The 15,016-nt window shown below is 44.7% G+C and overlaps 1 protein-coding gene across 1 annotated transcript in view; it reads right to left on the bottom strand.

Annotated features, from left to right (window-relative positions):
* Positions 1 to 3,156: 3,156 nt before the first annotated feature.
* The window catches only part of dnah9 (dynein, axonemal, heavy chain 9), a 467,621-nt gene continuing 455,761 nt past the window's right edge, over positions 3,157 to 15,016 (bottom strand). The window contains exon 68 of the mRNA XM_078400937.1: positions 3,157 to 4,430. Within this exon, the coding sequence (XP_078257063.1) occupies positions 4,203 to 4,430 (228 nt within the window). The 3' untranslated portion in view covers positions 3,157 to 4,202. The remainder of the gene's footprint in view (positions 4,431 to 15,016) is intronic.

Here is a 15,016-nt window from a genome sequence, read left to right as displayed (position 1 = left end):
GAGCAAACATCTGTGATAGAGTACCTGCCAACTAAACCAAATTGGTTAAAAGACCCAGCTCCTTTTTAGCTCCCTCTTCCAGAAGTCCCACTACGGTTCCAAAATCAGGGTATTGGAGAACTCTGTGTTCCACGCTCTCAAAGGACCTGCTTCAATATTATAAATGGGACACAAAATAAATTCAATTTTGAAGTGGTGGAACGATGGCTTTGTTGCCCCTTCATTTGCCTTCCGAGCAGGTGAACTCAACGTTTCAGATATGAGAAGGAAATTAAAATTTCAGATGCCAGAAACCTGGAACAAAAATAGGAAATGCTGAAATTCTCCTGGGGCGGTAGAGTTGCTGCCTTTCAGAGCCAGAGACCCAGGTTCGATCCTGACTGTGGGTGTTATCTGTACGGAGTTTGTACGTTCTCCCTGTGACCTGCGTGGGTTTTCCGGTTTTCTCCCACACTCCAAAGATGTACAGGTTTGCGGGTTAATTGGCTTCGGTAAAAATTGTAAATTGTCCTTAGTGTATGTGTAGAATAGTGCTAGTATACGGGGTGGTCGTTGGTTGGCATGGATCCGGTGGGCTGAAGGACCTGTTCCACACTGTGTCTCTAAACTAAACTACTCAGCATGCCAGAAAGCATCTGAACATGCAGAAACAATATAGACAATAGGTGCAGGAGTAGGCCATTCAGCCCTTCGAGCCAGCACCACCATTCAATGTGATCATGGCTGATCATTCTCAATCAGTACCCCGTTCCTGCCTTCTCCCCATACCCCCTGACTCTGCTATCCTTAAGAGCTCTATCTAGCTCTCTCTTGAATGCATTCAGAGAATTCGCCTCCACTGCCTTCTGCCAGTGAATAATTTAAGTTAAACTCTAATCATTTATCCCCAAACTCAGTATGCAGATATCCTTTAACATATTAGATACACAGTGCTAGGAACAGCCACGTGTGTTTGCGCTGATCGGGAGCAAGTCCACACGTCTGGATGTGATACACTGCCTCTTCAGGCTCCAGCGTTGTGTCATTCGTTATTATGTTCATTCCCCCACACACCGTATCAGTTGGAAGTAAGCTGTGCGCAATGGAATCAAGCAGTCCGACTGAATATTCTGCCATGCTTCTCCCTCAAAAACGCTTTCAAGAAATGGATGAACATTTTAAATTTGAGAATCAGACACCTAGACTTTAAAGATGCAGCGCAGAAACAGGCCCTTCGGCCCACCAAGTCTGCGCCGACCAGAGACTACCCCGTACACTCGCACTATCCTACACACGTGCGACAATTTACAGAAGCCGATTAACCTGCAAACCTGTACGTTTTTGTAGTGTGGGAGGAAACTGTTGGAGTGTGGGAGGAAACATTGGAGTGTGGGAGGAAGACCCAGTTTGAACATCCGCCCGGTGAATCGAGGAGCAGAGGACATACGTTTAAGGTGAAAGAGAAAAGATTTAATAGGATGCTGGCAGTAACCTTTCCACACAAAGGGTGGTGGGTGCATGGAGCAAGCTGCCAGAGGAGGTAGTTGCAACAGGGACTATTCCAATGTTTAAGAAACAGTTAGACAGGTACATGGATAGGACAGGTTTGGATGGAAATGGGCCAAATGCAGGCAGGTGGCACTAGTGTAGCTGGGACATGATGACCGTTGTGGGCAAGTTGGGCCGTAGGGCCTGTTTCCACACTGTGTCACTCTATGACCTGGAGAAAACCCACGCGGTTACGGGGAGAATGTACAAACTCCGTACAGAGCCATTTTCAGGACAAAACCGGGTCTCTGGCGCTGTAAGGCAGCAACTCTACCGCTGGGCCACAGTACCACCATAGCGCTGACACCATTAAAGTAGAGTTTAATGGAGTGAACCCGTTGTGTGGAGGTACCATGATTGAAGCATGGAGGTGTGTACTGTTACATTTACATTCAATCACTGCCTGACGTGCTATATTTGGAAACGTAGGGGGAGCAAAATGCCTCAGCTAGTAGAGCTGCTGCCTCACAACCTCCTCTCTGGGTTCAAGTCCAACCTCTGGTGCTGTTTGTGTGGAGTTTACATGTTCCCTCAATGACTACAAGGGTTTTCTTTCACATTCCAAAGATGTGTCGGTTGATATGTTCAGTGGGCACTGTAGATTTCTCCTAATGTATCAGGGAGTAGCGGAATATTAAAGGAGTTGAAGGGAATATAACATTGGATTAATTGACAATAGGTGCTTAATGGCCAACAAGGGCTCAGTGGTTCAAAGGCCCAGTTTCCATGCTGAATGACCACACAATGCAGCATGTGGATAGGCAGTCTTTTTCCCAGGGTGGTAACATCAAATACTAGAGGGAATTGATTTAAGGTGAAAGGGGGAAAAGTTAAAGGAGATTTGTGAGGTTTTTGTTTTACACAGAGTGTGGAAATGCCTAGGATGCACTGGCAGGGGATGGGGTAGAAGAAGATACAATCGTGACGTTTTAGAGACGTTTAAACAGACCCATGAACAGGCAGGGGACAAACTGATGCGGTTGACTGAAGGGCCAGTTCCTGTGCTGTACTGTTCTATGTTCAATGTATAATTGTGCCATTTGACCAAATCTTGGCACTTCACCCTGGATTCTGCCTGCCATTTTGAGTGAACTGCAGAGAAGAATCCCTGGACATCATCGTCCTGAGTTTTACCTCGCTCGCTCTTAGATTCGTGCTCACGTTTCAGACAAACAACAATGAATGGAACAGGGTGCTGCACTGTTGAGAGAGATATACATCAGATGAAGCTGGACACAAAATGCTGGAGTAACTCGTCAGGACAGGCAGCATCTATGGATAGAAGGAATGGGTGACGTTTCAGGTTGAAAAGTCACCCATTCCTTCTATCCAGAGGTGCTGCCTGTACCACCGAGTTACTCCAGCCGCATTTTGTGTCCATCTATGGTGTAAACCAGCATCTGCAGTTCTTTCCTATACATGTACATCAAATGAATGAATGAATGAATGAATGAATGAATGAATGAATGACTGAATGAATGAATGAATGAATGAATGAATGAATGAATGAATGAATAAGTTTATTGGCCAAGTATGTGCACATACAAGGAATGTGCCTCGGTGCTCCGCTCACAAATGACAACACAAACATACAGTTGACAATTAAGAATAATGCATAACACATCAAAACAATAAGGGTACAACATTACGGTCTAAACATGTGGGTGAAAATAAACCAGAGCAAAAAAGAGACTACAGACTTTGGTTATTGAGTAGAACTATCACTCGTGGGAAAAAGATGTGATGAGGTCTACCTTCAGGGGAACATATAAAACCCCATGGTATTATACACAGAGCAGGTGAGTACTGAACAATAAGTAAATTGCAGATCATCTGGCAATTTAAGCCACTGCTCCCACAGAACTAGCTGTGTTCATCTTGGATGTTGTGTTTCCCAATATTAGTGACCCACTTTGGCATAGTTTATTGGGCAAAAACTAAAGGTAGTCAGCATAGGTGGAACTTTACCTTTAAGCCAAAGTCTTCAGACAGCAAGTGAAATGACAGATGCAAATAAATTTAATTGGTTTCTGAGTAATTTAGATGAAATAAATCAACAGTATATACTTGCATAAGAACATAAGAAGCCCGTGATCAGCCTTTGAATTTATGCTAATGCATTTATTTTGGCCATACATTCTGAGTGTTATCGAATCTTTGATTTGCAGTTTCCTTAATTAACTATTCATATCTGCTTAATTTATGGAAGCTCACAAGTTACGAAGGTGAAATAGTCAACAGTTCAGTCACGGGGTTACACCATCCAAGTAAACCGTATCTTCACACTTTACATAAGCTGATGTCAACATACTGTGTTGTATTTACTCATTAACTTCACAGTGTAAAATCAGCTGAGAGCAAAGATCCAAATGTGCATCTTATAAAAGTACCTTATGAAAAGGCAATTAGAAATGGTTCTTTTTTAGAAAAGACATCTCTGGTGGCATGTCACAGAACATAGCATCAAGTTATATTTGTGCACGGTTCAAACAGGGTAATCACAAATAAAGTGCCATTGCTTGTCCCTAGTGTACAAAGCATACAGTTTTTGTTAGTGTATTTTTATACTAAAAGATATCTATTAATCTTTATACCAAAATAAGTGATCTAGATTGGATTGTGTGAGTTTTTTTTTGTTCTTGTCATTCTATCGACATTTGTGCAAACTCTTCTGCTTAAATTTGCAGTAGGAGGGAGACTCCAGCGAGCACCCACTTGGATGGCTTTTCCTTGGTCTTCAGATTAAAGGTCCAGACGAAGGTTGGGCCTCGGAGGCGCGTTTTGTAAACCGGACATGGATACACGCTGCGAATGTCCTGCTTGTCCACAGGAATGGCTTTGATGAAAATCACTGGCATTGTCGGGGTCAGTTCCTTCAGACGGGCATCGGTAATAATCCCAACCTGTGGGGAAAACAAAGCAGTTCAAATATGCATCACCTTAGGAAGCTAGTGGATATGAGGTACATACGTGCGGCACGGTGGCGCAGCGGTAGAATTGCTGCCCGGGTTCGATCCCGACTACGGGTGCTGTCTGTACGGAGTTTGTACGTTCTCCCTGTGACCTGCGTGGGTTTTCTCCGAGATCTTCGGTTTCCTCCCACACTCCAAAGACGTACAGGTTTGTAGATTAATTGGCTTGGTGAATGTAAAAAAATTCCCTAGGATAGTGTTAATGTGCGGGGATCACTGGTCGGCGCGGACCCGGTAGGCCGAAGGGCCTGTTTCCGCGCTGTATCTCTAAACTAAAACTAAATGACTAATAAGCACATGAATCGGTATTCAGTAAAACACAAAGTGCTGGAGTAACTCAGCGGGTCAGGCAGCATCCATGGAGGGAATAAATAGGTGACGTTTCGGGTAGAACCATTCTTCAGCACTACTCCACTGCAAAACCCCCAAAACACGAAGAAAAGTCCTGACCCAGAACTTCACCTATTCCTTTCCCGCACATATGCTGCCTGACCTGCTGAGTTATTCCAGCACTTTGCTCCAGATTCCAGAACCTGCAGTTCATTGCGCCAACATGAATCTATTTACAGGTACTTGTCAAACAGCCTCTGATCTTCAGAAAACTGGACCATTCTCTCGTTAGGTGTGTTGTAAAAATGTCCCCGTACTACACCAGTGACCACAGTTCCGAAACACCAAATTGGCCTCGAGAGCTTTGAGGCATGCTGAGGTGACGAAATGTACTCAGCAAATGCAATTTATTTCTTTATGTGATAACCTCTGAAGGAACAAGTGACCCCTCCACTTCTACAGGCACGACTCCAGCCAAGTACAGCTGCATCAAAAACGTGCTTCTACCAGGATTGTGCTTCAGAAGTGATTCTTCACACGAGACAGATTGTAAGCACTTGGCCAGGGAAAGGATTGCTCAGTGCTGAGCCACTGATAAGGTGCCAGTGGCTTATCAACAAAGCTGAAGCACATGGGAGAAAAGGGATATTGATGACATGGATAGGTTGGCTGGTTACAGATGCCAGAATGCCATGGTGAATGACTGCTTTTCACATGAGAGGAACGTGGATAGTGCCAACCCAGGAATCAGTGTTAGGGCATTCATTTTTTATATACGCACTACAATACGATAGAACTTTATTTATCCGAGGAGGGAAATTGGTCTGCCATCAGTCATAAAAACACAAAATACATGAAACATGAAATTGAAGTGACGAGTGGAAAGGCTTGGGGGATGCGCAAAGATTGGGGGGGAGGGGGTAGTTGGGAGAGGGGTCTCAGTCTCAGTCGACCCCACGATAGAAGGGGAGGAGTTGTACAGTTTGAGAGTTACAGGGAAGAAGGATCTCCTGTGGCGTTCTGCCCTGCATCCGGGTGGAGTTTTTAGAGATACAGAGTGGAAACAGGCCCTTTGGCCCACCGAGTCCATACCGACCAGTGATCCCTGCACATTGACACTACCCAACAACACTAGGGACAATCCTACGTTTTACACCAAGCCAATTAACCTACAAACCTGTACGTCTTTGGAGCGTGGGTGGAAACCGAAGATCTCGGAGAGAACCCACGCGGTCACGGGGGGAACGTACAATCTCCATACAGATAGCACCCGTGGTCAGGATTGAACCGGGGTCTCTGGCGCTGTCAGGCAGTAGCTCTACTGCTATGCCACCATACCATCCTATATACTGTATTATTGATCTAGACTTGAGGGTGCAAGCAACAATTTCTAAATTTGCAGATAATACAAAATTTGATAGTATTGTGAACTGTGAAGTAGTGATAGAATCTAAAATAACTGGCAAAAAGTTCACATATGTGGCAGATGAACTTTAATGCAGAAAAATGTCAAGTAATACGTTTTGGCAGGAAGAATGATGATAAGCCATATAGAATAAAAGGTATATGGCTTTACCTTTTAAGGATGCAGGGACCTGATGGCATATAAACATAGAAAATAGTTGCAGGAGTATGCTGAATAAGTAAGGCCCTTACTTATAAATAAGGCCCTTAAATAGTTGAATAAGTAAGGCCCTTATTCTTAAACTGTGATCCCTGGTTCGGGACTCCCTCTACAACGGGAACATTTTTCCTGCATGTAGCCTTAAGAATTTTGTATGTTTCTATAAGAATCCCTCTCATTCTTCTGAATTCCAGTAAATACAAGCCCAGTCGAACCATTCTTTCATCATATGTCATTCTCGCCATCCCGGGAATTAACCTGGTGAACCTACGCTGCACTCCCTCAATAGCAATAATGTCCTTCCTCCAATTAGGAGACCAAAACTGCACACAATACTCCAGGTGTGGTCGCACCAGGGCCCTGTACAACTGCAGTAGGACCTCCTTGCTCCTGAACTCAAATCCTCTCACTATGAAGGCCAACATGCCAGTTGCTTTCTTCACTGCCTGCTGTACCTGCATGCTTATTTTCAGTGACACCCAGGTCTTGTTGAACCTCCCCTTTTCCTACTCTGATACCATTCAGATGTATGGATGCATGTGCCGGATGCGGCAGGCAGGTTGAGAAGATGATTAATAAGGCATACACAATTCAGGCCTTCACAATTCAGGCAACTGATATAGGGTTTAAAAATGGAGTTCATGCTGAACTTAATGGAACTTGACTGCCTCAACTGCAATATGTGTTCAATTCTGCTTGCCTCATTATAGGCTGGATGGGAAGGCATTAAAGAGGGTTAAAAAAGATTTGCAAAATTGCTTCCAGGGATGATAAAAGACTACAGTCACAAGGCAACACTTAAGAGACTTGGGCTGCATTCTTTTGAGAAGCAAAGGCTGAGGGGAGTACATAAAATAATAATGAGCTTGGACAGTCAGAGTAGATGGTGGGGAGGCTGTTCCTGTCAGGGGCGAAGGCCTAGAGGCTGCTGGTATAAAACACAGGGGAATAGAATGAAAGACGTACATGGGGAAAGTCCTTCATGTAAAAGGTGTGATTGGAATCGGGAATGGTTGGCTTACAGCCGTTATGCAGTATAAGAAGGGCCCACGGCAATTTTCAAGAATTAATTAAGTTAAAATATAGCAAGGAAAACTTTGCAAGGAGGCAGAGAAATGATAATGCTTTGGAACTAGTGAGTTACTTTGATAGTAAACAGACCCGGACACAATGGGATGAACGGGCTCTTCTTTGCTATGAATCGATTCAGGTCCATTTTGATGGAAACACATGAGACCACAGATGTTGGAAAACTCGAGCAAAAAAACAATTGCTGCAGACTGAAGAAGTGTCCTGACCCGAAATATCATCTGTTCATTTCTTTTCCCCAGATGTCGCCTGACCCGCTGAATTCGTCCGGCCACTTTGTGTTTTGGTCAAGATCAGTTTTAATGTTTATTTACTATCCTAACTGATGGAGGGGTAGGAGAGGGTGCTGCACCAATGCAGGAGAGAGGTTTGGGCCCAATGGGTCCACTTGGTCTAGTTTGTTCTATATCTCTCTACATCACTGTCTATATCACTCATTTCCCTTTCCCCTGACTCTCAGTCTGAAGAAGGGCCTCGACCCGAAATGTCCCCTATTCCTTCTCTCCAGAGATGCTGTCTGACCCGATGAGTTACTCCAGCTCTTTGTGCCTATCTTCGCTTTAAACCAGCATCTGCAGTTCCTTCCTGCACAGTGATACTGTATTCCTACAATGATTATTACATAAGTAACAGTGTGGGACGAGAGAGAAGAATGACATTTCAACTGACACTGAACACTGGGCAACATTCAAGGAATGTACGGCCGAGGCAGCAACAGCCCTATTGTCCCCTCCAGTATCATTACGTGACTCAACCATGGTCCGAAGTTCTCTCAGGGTCAGAAGCGCTGCACAGGAATCTCACATCTTACTTGCACACGTTGACTGACAGGCTGGGATAATCAATGCAGAGGTTTGCAGGATTTCACCTCTGAGAGAATTGGTCATGTGTAACAATGCCTGTGTTTGGAATAAGCAAGTACTGCGAGACACACCGAGTATACGGTTGCACAGTCTCACAGTCTGCATGATGACGCACACTGGAGTCACAGCTGGAAACTGTGCAGCAACTAAAGAGCATGGCCCATCCAAGTGCATTGTGCAGGGATGTCTATTAATTCCCAACTACAGTGTACCGAACGCAATGTGTCATTCTTTAAAAAAAAACATCCATTTCTCTAACATTAAACCTACTAGAACTCTGCTCTTTAGTAATTCCTGCAAACTAGCCTGGTCTTAGTAATAAAAAGCATCAGGCTGACCTACAAATCATCAGTGATGCTGTATACTTTCATTAAATTGATCAGGGTCATGTTACACTGAGTGGGTATTGTTTTAATTGAGACATTTATGATCTATGATTTCAAGTCAACATAAGATTGAATTTCATGCCACTGAAAGCCTGGATCTATCACGCTGGTACATAATCCATGTCCATTAATTTGCCTGCCATGACATGAAATATAATGCTCTTGGAGAATCAGTGGGGAAGCTAGATTATATCAATGAGGAGACGCCAGATTAGTTCCACCAGCTTTGAGCTAAATTGCTGACCACAACCAAGGTGATGACAGAAACATTACTCGTGGCAGGAAATCACTGCAGAGTGTGCCTGGCCGAATGTGTTGCACACGTGGGCATCAACGATGGGGAGAATTGAATCCACTCTCACTCGCCAATTCTGGCCCCACCCATTGCCTTCACCTCTTTCTACAAGCTCTCTCTCTCTCTCTCTCTCTCTCCTCTACTCCTCCACTAGTCTGTGGAAGCATCCTGACCTGAAACGTTATCTGTCTATTTCTCACCACAGATGCTGCCTGAACTGCTGAGTATCTCCAGCAGTTTTTTTTTCTTTATCTCAAGCATTCCAGCAATTGCAGTCTCCGGTGTCTTCAGCTATACTCGCCTTGCCCCTCAAATAATAGAGGGCAGCACGGTGGCGCAGCGGTAGAGTTGCTGCCTTACAGCGAATGCAGCGCCGGAGACCCGGGTTCGATCCTGACTATGGGCGCCGTCTGTACGGAGTTTGCACCTACTCCTCTTGACCTGCGTGGGTTTTCTCCGAGATCTTCGGTTTCCTCCCACACTCCAAAGACGTACAGGTTTGTAGGTTAATTGGCTGGGCAAATGTAAAAAAATTGGCCCTAGTGGGTGTAAGATAGTGTTAATGTGCAGGGATCGCTGGGCGGCGCGGACCCAGTGGGCCGAAGGGCCTGTTTCTGCGCTGTATCTCTAAATCTAAATCTAATCTCCCAACCCTCAGCATAAAGATAATAATGTGGCTGATACGCAGAGAATTATTATCGCTTCTGCATCCCAACAATTTATTCATGTCTTCAAGTGGAGAATAGAGGAAGAAATAGAGGAAGAAACATTGAACGCAGGACAGTGCAGCACAGGAACAGGCTCTTCGGCCCACAATATCTGTGCCAACTATGATGCCAATTGAAACTAATCCCATCTGCCAGCGCATGGTCTAAATCTCCCCATTCCTTGCCTTGTTCATGTGCAATGTTTAAATGCCTCTTAAACGTTGCTATCATGTCTGCTTCCAACTGGATTTCACCTGGCAACACATACTCCTTTCTCAGATAAAAAAACATGCCTTGTAAATCTCTTTTAAACTGACCCCTCTCACCTCAAAGGAGAAATAAGCCTTGGACACCTGTCGGAATGAATCTTTTGACCTGATCCTTGATGTAGACCCTTGCCAGTCATCAGGCAGATTGTAAAATTGTGACTATTTGCTGAATCACAGGTACTGTCTCATTCTATGAATTGTAAAATTCCACCTCTCGTTCGTAAGCACATCCACACACAGTTGCGATAACAGGAAATTGTACACGCTCTTTACCTACTGATCTAGGTACATGCACAGGAACACATTAGTTATCAACTCTCTAGATAGAACACTGTTCAGTGTTTTGCACCAGAACTGTGCTATGGAAGTTTTCCATCAATTCCATATCAAAGAGCATAAGCTCCAAACTTTACTTAAAGATATGTATAAGATTGCGGTGGGCTCCACATTTCTTCTTATAGAGCTCTACGGCACAGAAGCTGGCCTAGACACAAAAAGCTGGAGTAACTCAGCGGGACGGGCAGCATCTCTGGTGAAAAGGAATGGGTGACGATGATCCTTTGATCCGTGTTTTCACACCTTAACCTTCCATGTCTCCATCTCCCCTGACACTCAGTCTGACCGGCAATGTCACCTACTCCTTCTCTCCAGAGGTGCTGAGTTACTCCAGCATTTTGTGTCTACCTTCAGTGTAAAGCAGCATCTGCAGTTCCTTCCTGCACACACTTATCAACTCTTTCAGGCCAAGTTAAAAATACACCTGGCAACAGATAAAAGCCATGGCAGTCCTCAAGATGAATGTGGCTGTAAATGTAACTCTCTCCAATGGACGCCAAGTTCATGCACATCCAAAGTCGGCAGTCCTGGTCGGAAGGAAATTAATGAATCTGTTTCTCCTCTCAGCTGAGGTGATATTATCAGACTTGCCTGTCCCAGACACTTTCTGTCAAAGGCTGAGACACGAGCAACAGTAGTTCTGAGATAGCAAACTGGCATATTTTGTCTAGACGCATTTATATTTCATGGTACTTCGGAGCTGGTGCCAACATGGTCCATGTTTCACTGCAGATCTTGACAACTCTGATCTGGACTGAAATTAATCAAAGTCATTTCAGGCAAGATGTATTGCTGACTGAACGATGTTTACTCACCTCCTTCCCCTCAGCACAACCCAGGGCAGGTAGAGCGATGGATAACTCTTACATCTCTCCAAAGGGATAAATGTCCAATATGGTATGATTTCAGGAAATTAGTTTCCTGCGAATATATCTCAGTGCTGTACCGTTCCCGCCTCGACCCGAAATGTCACCCATTCCGTCTCTCCCGAGATGCTGCCTGACCCGCTGAGTTACTCCAGCATTTTGTGAATAAATACCCTCATTAAATAAAGTCACTGCTTGGCTCATATAGGCACAGGGAACATCTCCATTGTACAGGAAACATTGGATGAAGGAGCTCAGATAGTCAAGTAGGAACATTATAATTCAGATACTCAACACTTGAACTTTGTAAAACAGTACAAAAGTACCATAACATTCTGCAAAGTAACCTTGTTATGAAAACTATAAATGCATTTAAATGATGCAAATACTGGAAAAACTCAGCAGCATTCATGGAGAGAGAAAAAGAGTCAATCTTTCAAAGTGACGATGTTTCCTCCAAAATATATGTTCAGACACCCATCATTGGTTGTGCATGCAGACAATAATGAAAGACATCGAAGGTAGACACAAAATGCTGGAGGGCGGCACGGTGGCGCAGCTGTAGAGCTGCTGCCTTACAGCGAATGCAGCACTGGAGACTCAGGTTCGATCCTGACTACGGGCGCCGTCTGTACGGAGTTTGTACGTTCTCCCCGTGACCTGCGTGGGTTTTCTCTGGGATCTTCGGTTTCCTCCCACACTCCAAAGACGTACAGGTATGTAGGGTAATTGGCTTGGTAAATGTAAAAATTGTCACTATTCACAAGGCAAAATAATCAAGATTACCACTGCCTTGATAACATGCAGGGTGCACTCCTGAGGACCTTCTTCGACACTGTGGTGGCGGCAGCCATTTTCTATGGAGTGGTCTGCTGGAGCAGCAGCAACTCAACTACTGACGGGAAGAGACTGGATAAACTGGTCAGGAAGGCCAGCTCTGTCCTGGGATGCCCCCTCGACTCAGTGCAGGCGGTGGGAGAGAGGAGGATGATGGCAAAGTTATCATCGCTGCTGGACGACTCCTCCCACCCCATGCAGGACACTATCACTGCACTGAGCAGCTCCTTCAGTGACAGACTCCTTCACCTCAAGTGCGTGAAGGAGAGATATCAAAGATCCTTCCTTCCTGCTGCCATCAGACTGCACAATCGGCACTGCTCCCAGAACACCCGTCAATAAAGATAATGCCCGTTATTTTTATTTTTTTAATGAATGCTTATTTATTTTTGCTATCCACTTTGCTGCTGTAACCCTGCAAATTTCCCCGTTATGGGACGAATAAAGTACTTATTATTATTATCATCAGTGAAACAGATGTATGACTTGTAGTTCACAGACACAAAAGGAACTGCAGACTCTGGAATCTTGAGCAAAGGACAAAGTGCTGGAGGAGAGCAGTGGGTAGCTGACAACCCAATAGTATGGACACTGAATTCCCCAGTTTCAAGCAATAACCTCCTCCTTCCCCTCCCCTCCCAACCCAGTGCATATACATTTCTCCCACCTTCTCCCCAACCCCCACCAGTCACCCTGCTCCTTTCACTTGCTCTGTATGTTCATCTCCCATTGCCCTTATCTCCTTCGTCCCCTGTTCCCTTTGACCCATACCCCTCCCTCCGGCTTTACATTTCACTTCTCTTCTTCTTTCCTAACCTGACACGCTTTTGTTCCTTCTCATCCCCAGCCTTTGACACTTGCTCCACCCATCTGCCAATCTACACCCCCTCACCTGTATCTAACTATCAGATTCTGCTCTGCCCCTGCCTCTCCTTTCCAGCTTTCTCCCCCTACTCCTGTCCGCCTGAGGAAGTATACTAATCATATCATCATATCATATCATATATATACAGCCGGAAACAGGCCTTTTCGGCCCTCCAAGTCCGTGCCGCCCAGTGATCCCCGTACATTAACATTATCCTACACCCACTAGGGACAATTTTTTTTTTAATTTTTTTTTTTTACATTTTACCCAGCCAATTAACCTACATACCTGTACGTCTTTGGAATCTAAAACTTGTTCTGCCCATTCCCTCCACAGATGCAGCCTGACCTGCTGAGTTCTTCCATTTTGTGTTTTGCTTAAGACTTGTAGTTCATTAGTTGCTCTGCCCACATCTCCAGCAATCTAAAGTCACCAAAGCCGAAATTGGTTTTGGAAAATTGTATGAAATAGACAACACTTCTGAAGAGGCCAGAATATATTTTTTATAATGGGCGATTGAACATATACCTATATTTTATGGCATTTTCTACTATAACTGTGTTTATATACAATAGTCATAGAACACAGAACAGCACAGTGCAGGAACAAGGCCTTCAGCTCCCCATGTCTGTGTGAAAGATGAGGCCAAGATAAACTAGAGTCATAGACTCATAAATTGATACAGTGCAGTCGCCCACACCAGCCAACAATGTCCCAGCTACCCTAGTCCCACTTGCCTGCGCTTGGTCCATAACCCTCCAAACCTGTCCTATCCATGTACCTGTCCAACTGTTTCTTAAACGATGGGATAGTCCCAGCCTCAACTACCTCCTCTGGCAGCTTGTTCCTTACACCAACCACTGTGTGAAAAAGTTACCCCTCTGATTCCTATTAAATCTTTTCCCCTTCACCCTGAACCTATGTCCTCTGGTCCTCGATTCCCCTACTCCGAGGAAGAGAGTGTGCATCTATTCCACACATTATTTTGTACACCTCTATAAGATCTCCCCTCATCCTCCTGTGCTCCATGGAATAGAGTCCCAGCCTACTCAACCTCTCCCTATAGCTCACACCCTCTAGTCCTGGCAACATCCTCGTAAATCTTTTCTGAACCCTTTCAAGCTGGATAATATCTTTCCTATAACATGGTGCCCAGAACTGAACACAATATTCTAATTGCGGTCCTACCAACGTCTTATACAACTGCAACATGACCTCCCAACTTCTATACTCAATACTCTGACTGACTGACTGACTGATGACTAATCTTATCTGCCTGCGCATGATCCAAATCTCACCATTCCCTGCATATCCATGTGCCGATGCAAAAGCCTCTTAAACCACCACCATCTTATCTGTCTTCACCTGCAGCATGATCCAGGCACCCATCACCCTCTGTGTGAAAAACTTGTCCTCCATATCTCCTTTAAACATCGCCCCTCTCACCTCAAAACTATGACCTCTAGACTTTGATACTTCCACCCTGGACTGTAGACTCACTTGTAGCTCATCAGTGTAGGAAAATAGCTGCAGATGCTGGTTCAAATTGAAGGTAGACACAAAATGCTGGAGTAACTCAGTGGGTCAGGCAGCATCTCAGGAGAGAAGGAATGGGTGACGTTTCGGGTCGAGACCCTGAAACGTCACCCTTTACTTCTTCATCAGTCTGAAGAAGGGTCTCGACCCGAAACATTACCCATTCCTTCTCTCCTGAGATGCTGCCTGACCCGCTGAGTTGTAGCTCATCAGTGCTCACGGCTGAACTATATGAGCGTTGTTCAGCAAATATCAGCTACAGAAGATATAGAAGTGTCGTGTGGCAATGGCAGTATAGCTCAGCAACACCAAAAACAGGTTTCCACTAGCCCACAACAGCAGAATTATCCACACAATACAATGTTAGTATCATAAAACACCATGGTGGCACTTGGAGTTGGATGGCATGACAACAATCTACATCAGCCATGATGCAGGGGAACACAGAACATACCTATTTGGAATGTGGATAGAATCTGCATGTGCCGTGGAACTGAAATACACTCATTTTGGA

Source organism: Rhinoraja longicauda, chromosome 6 (genome assembly GCF_053455715.1).
Source record: "Rhinoraja longicauda isolate Sanriku21f chromosome 6, sRhiLon1.1, whole genome shotgun sequence".
Lineage (NCBI taxonomy): Eukaryota > Metazoa > Chordata > Chondrichthyes > Rajiformes > Arhynchobatidae > Rhinoraja > Rhinoraja longicauda.
This window is presented reverse-complemented; position numbering and strand designations above follow the sequence as displayed.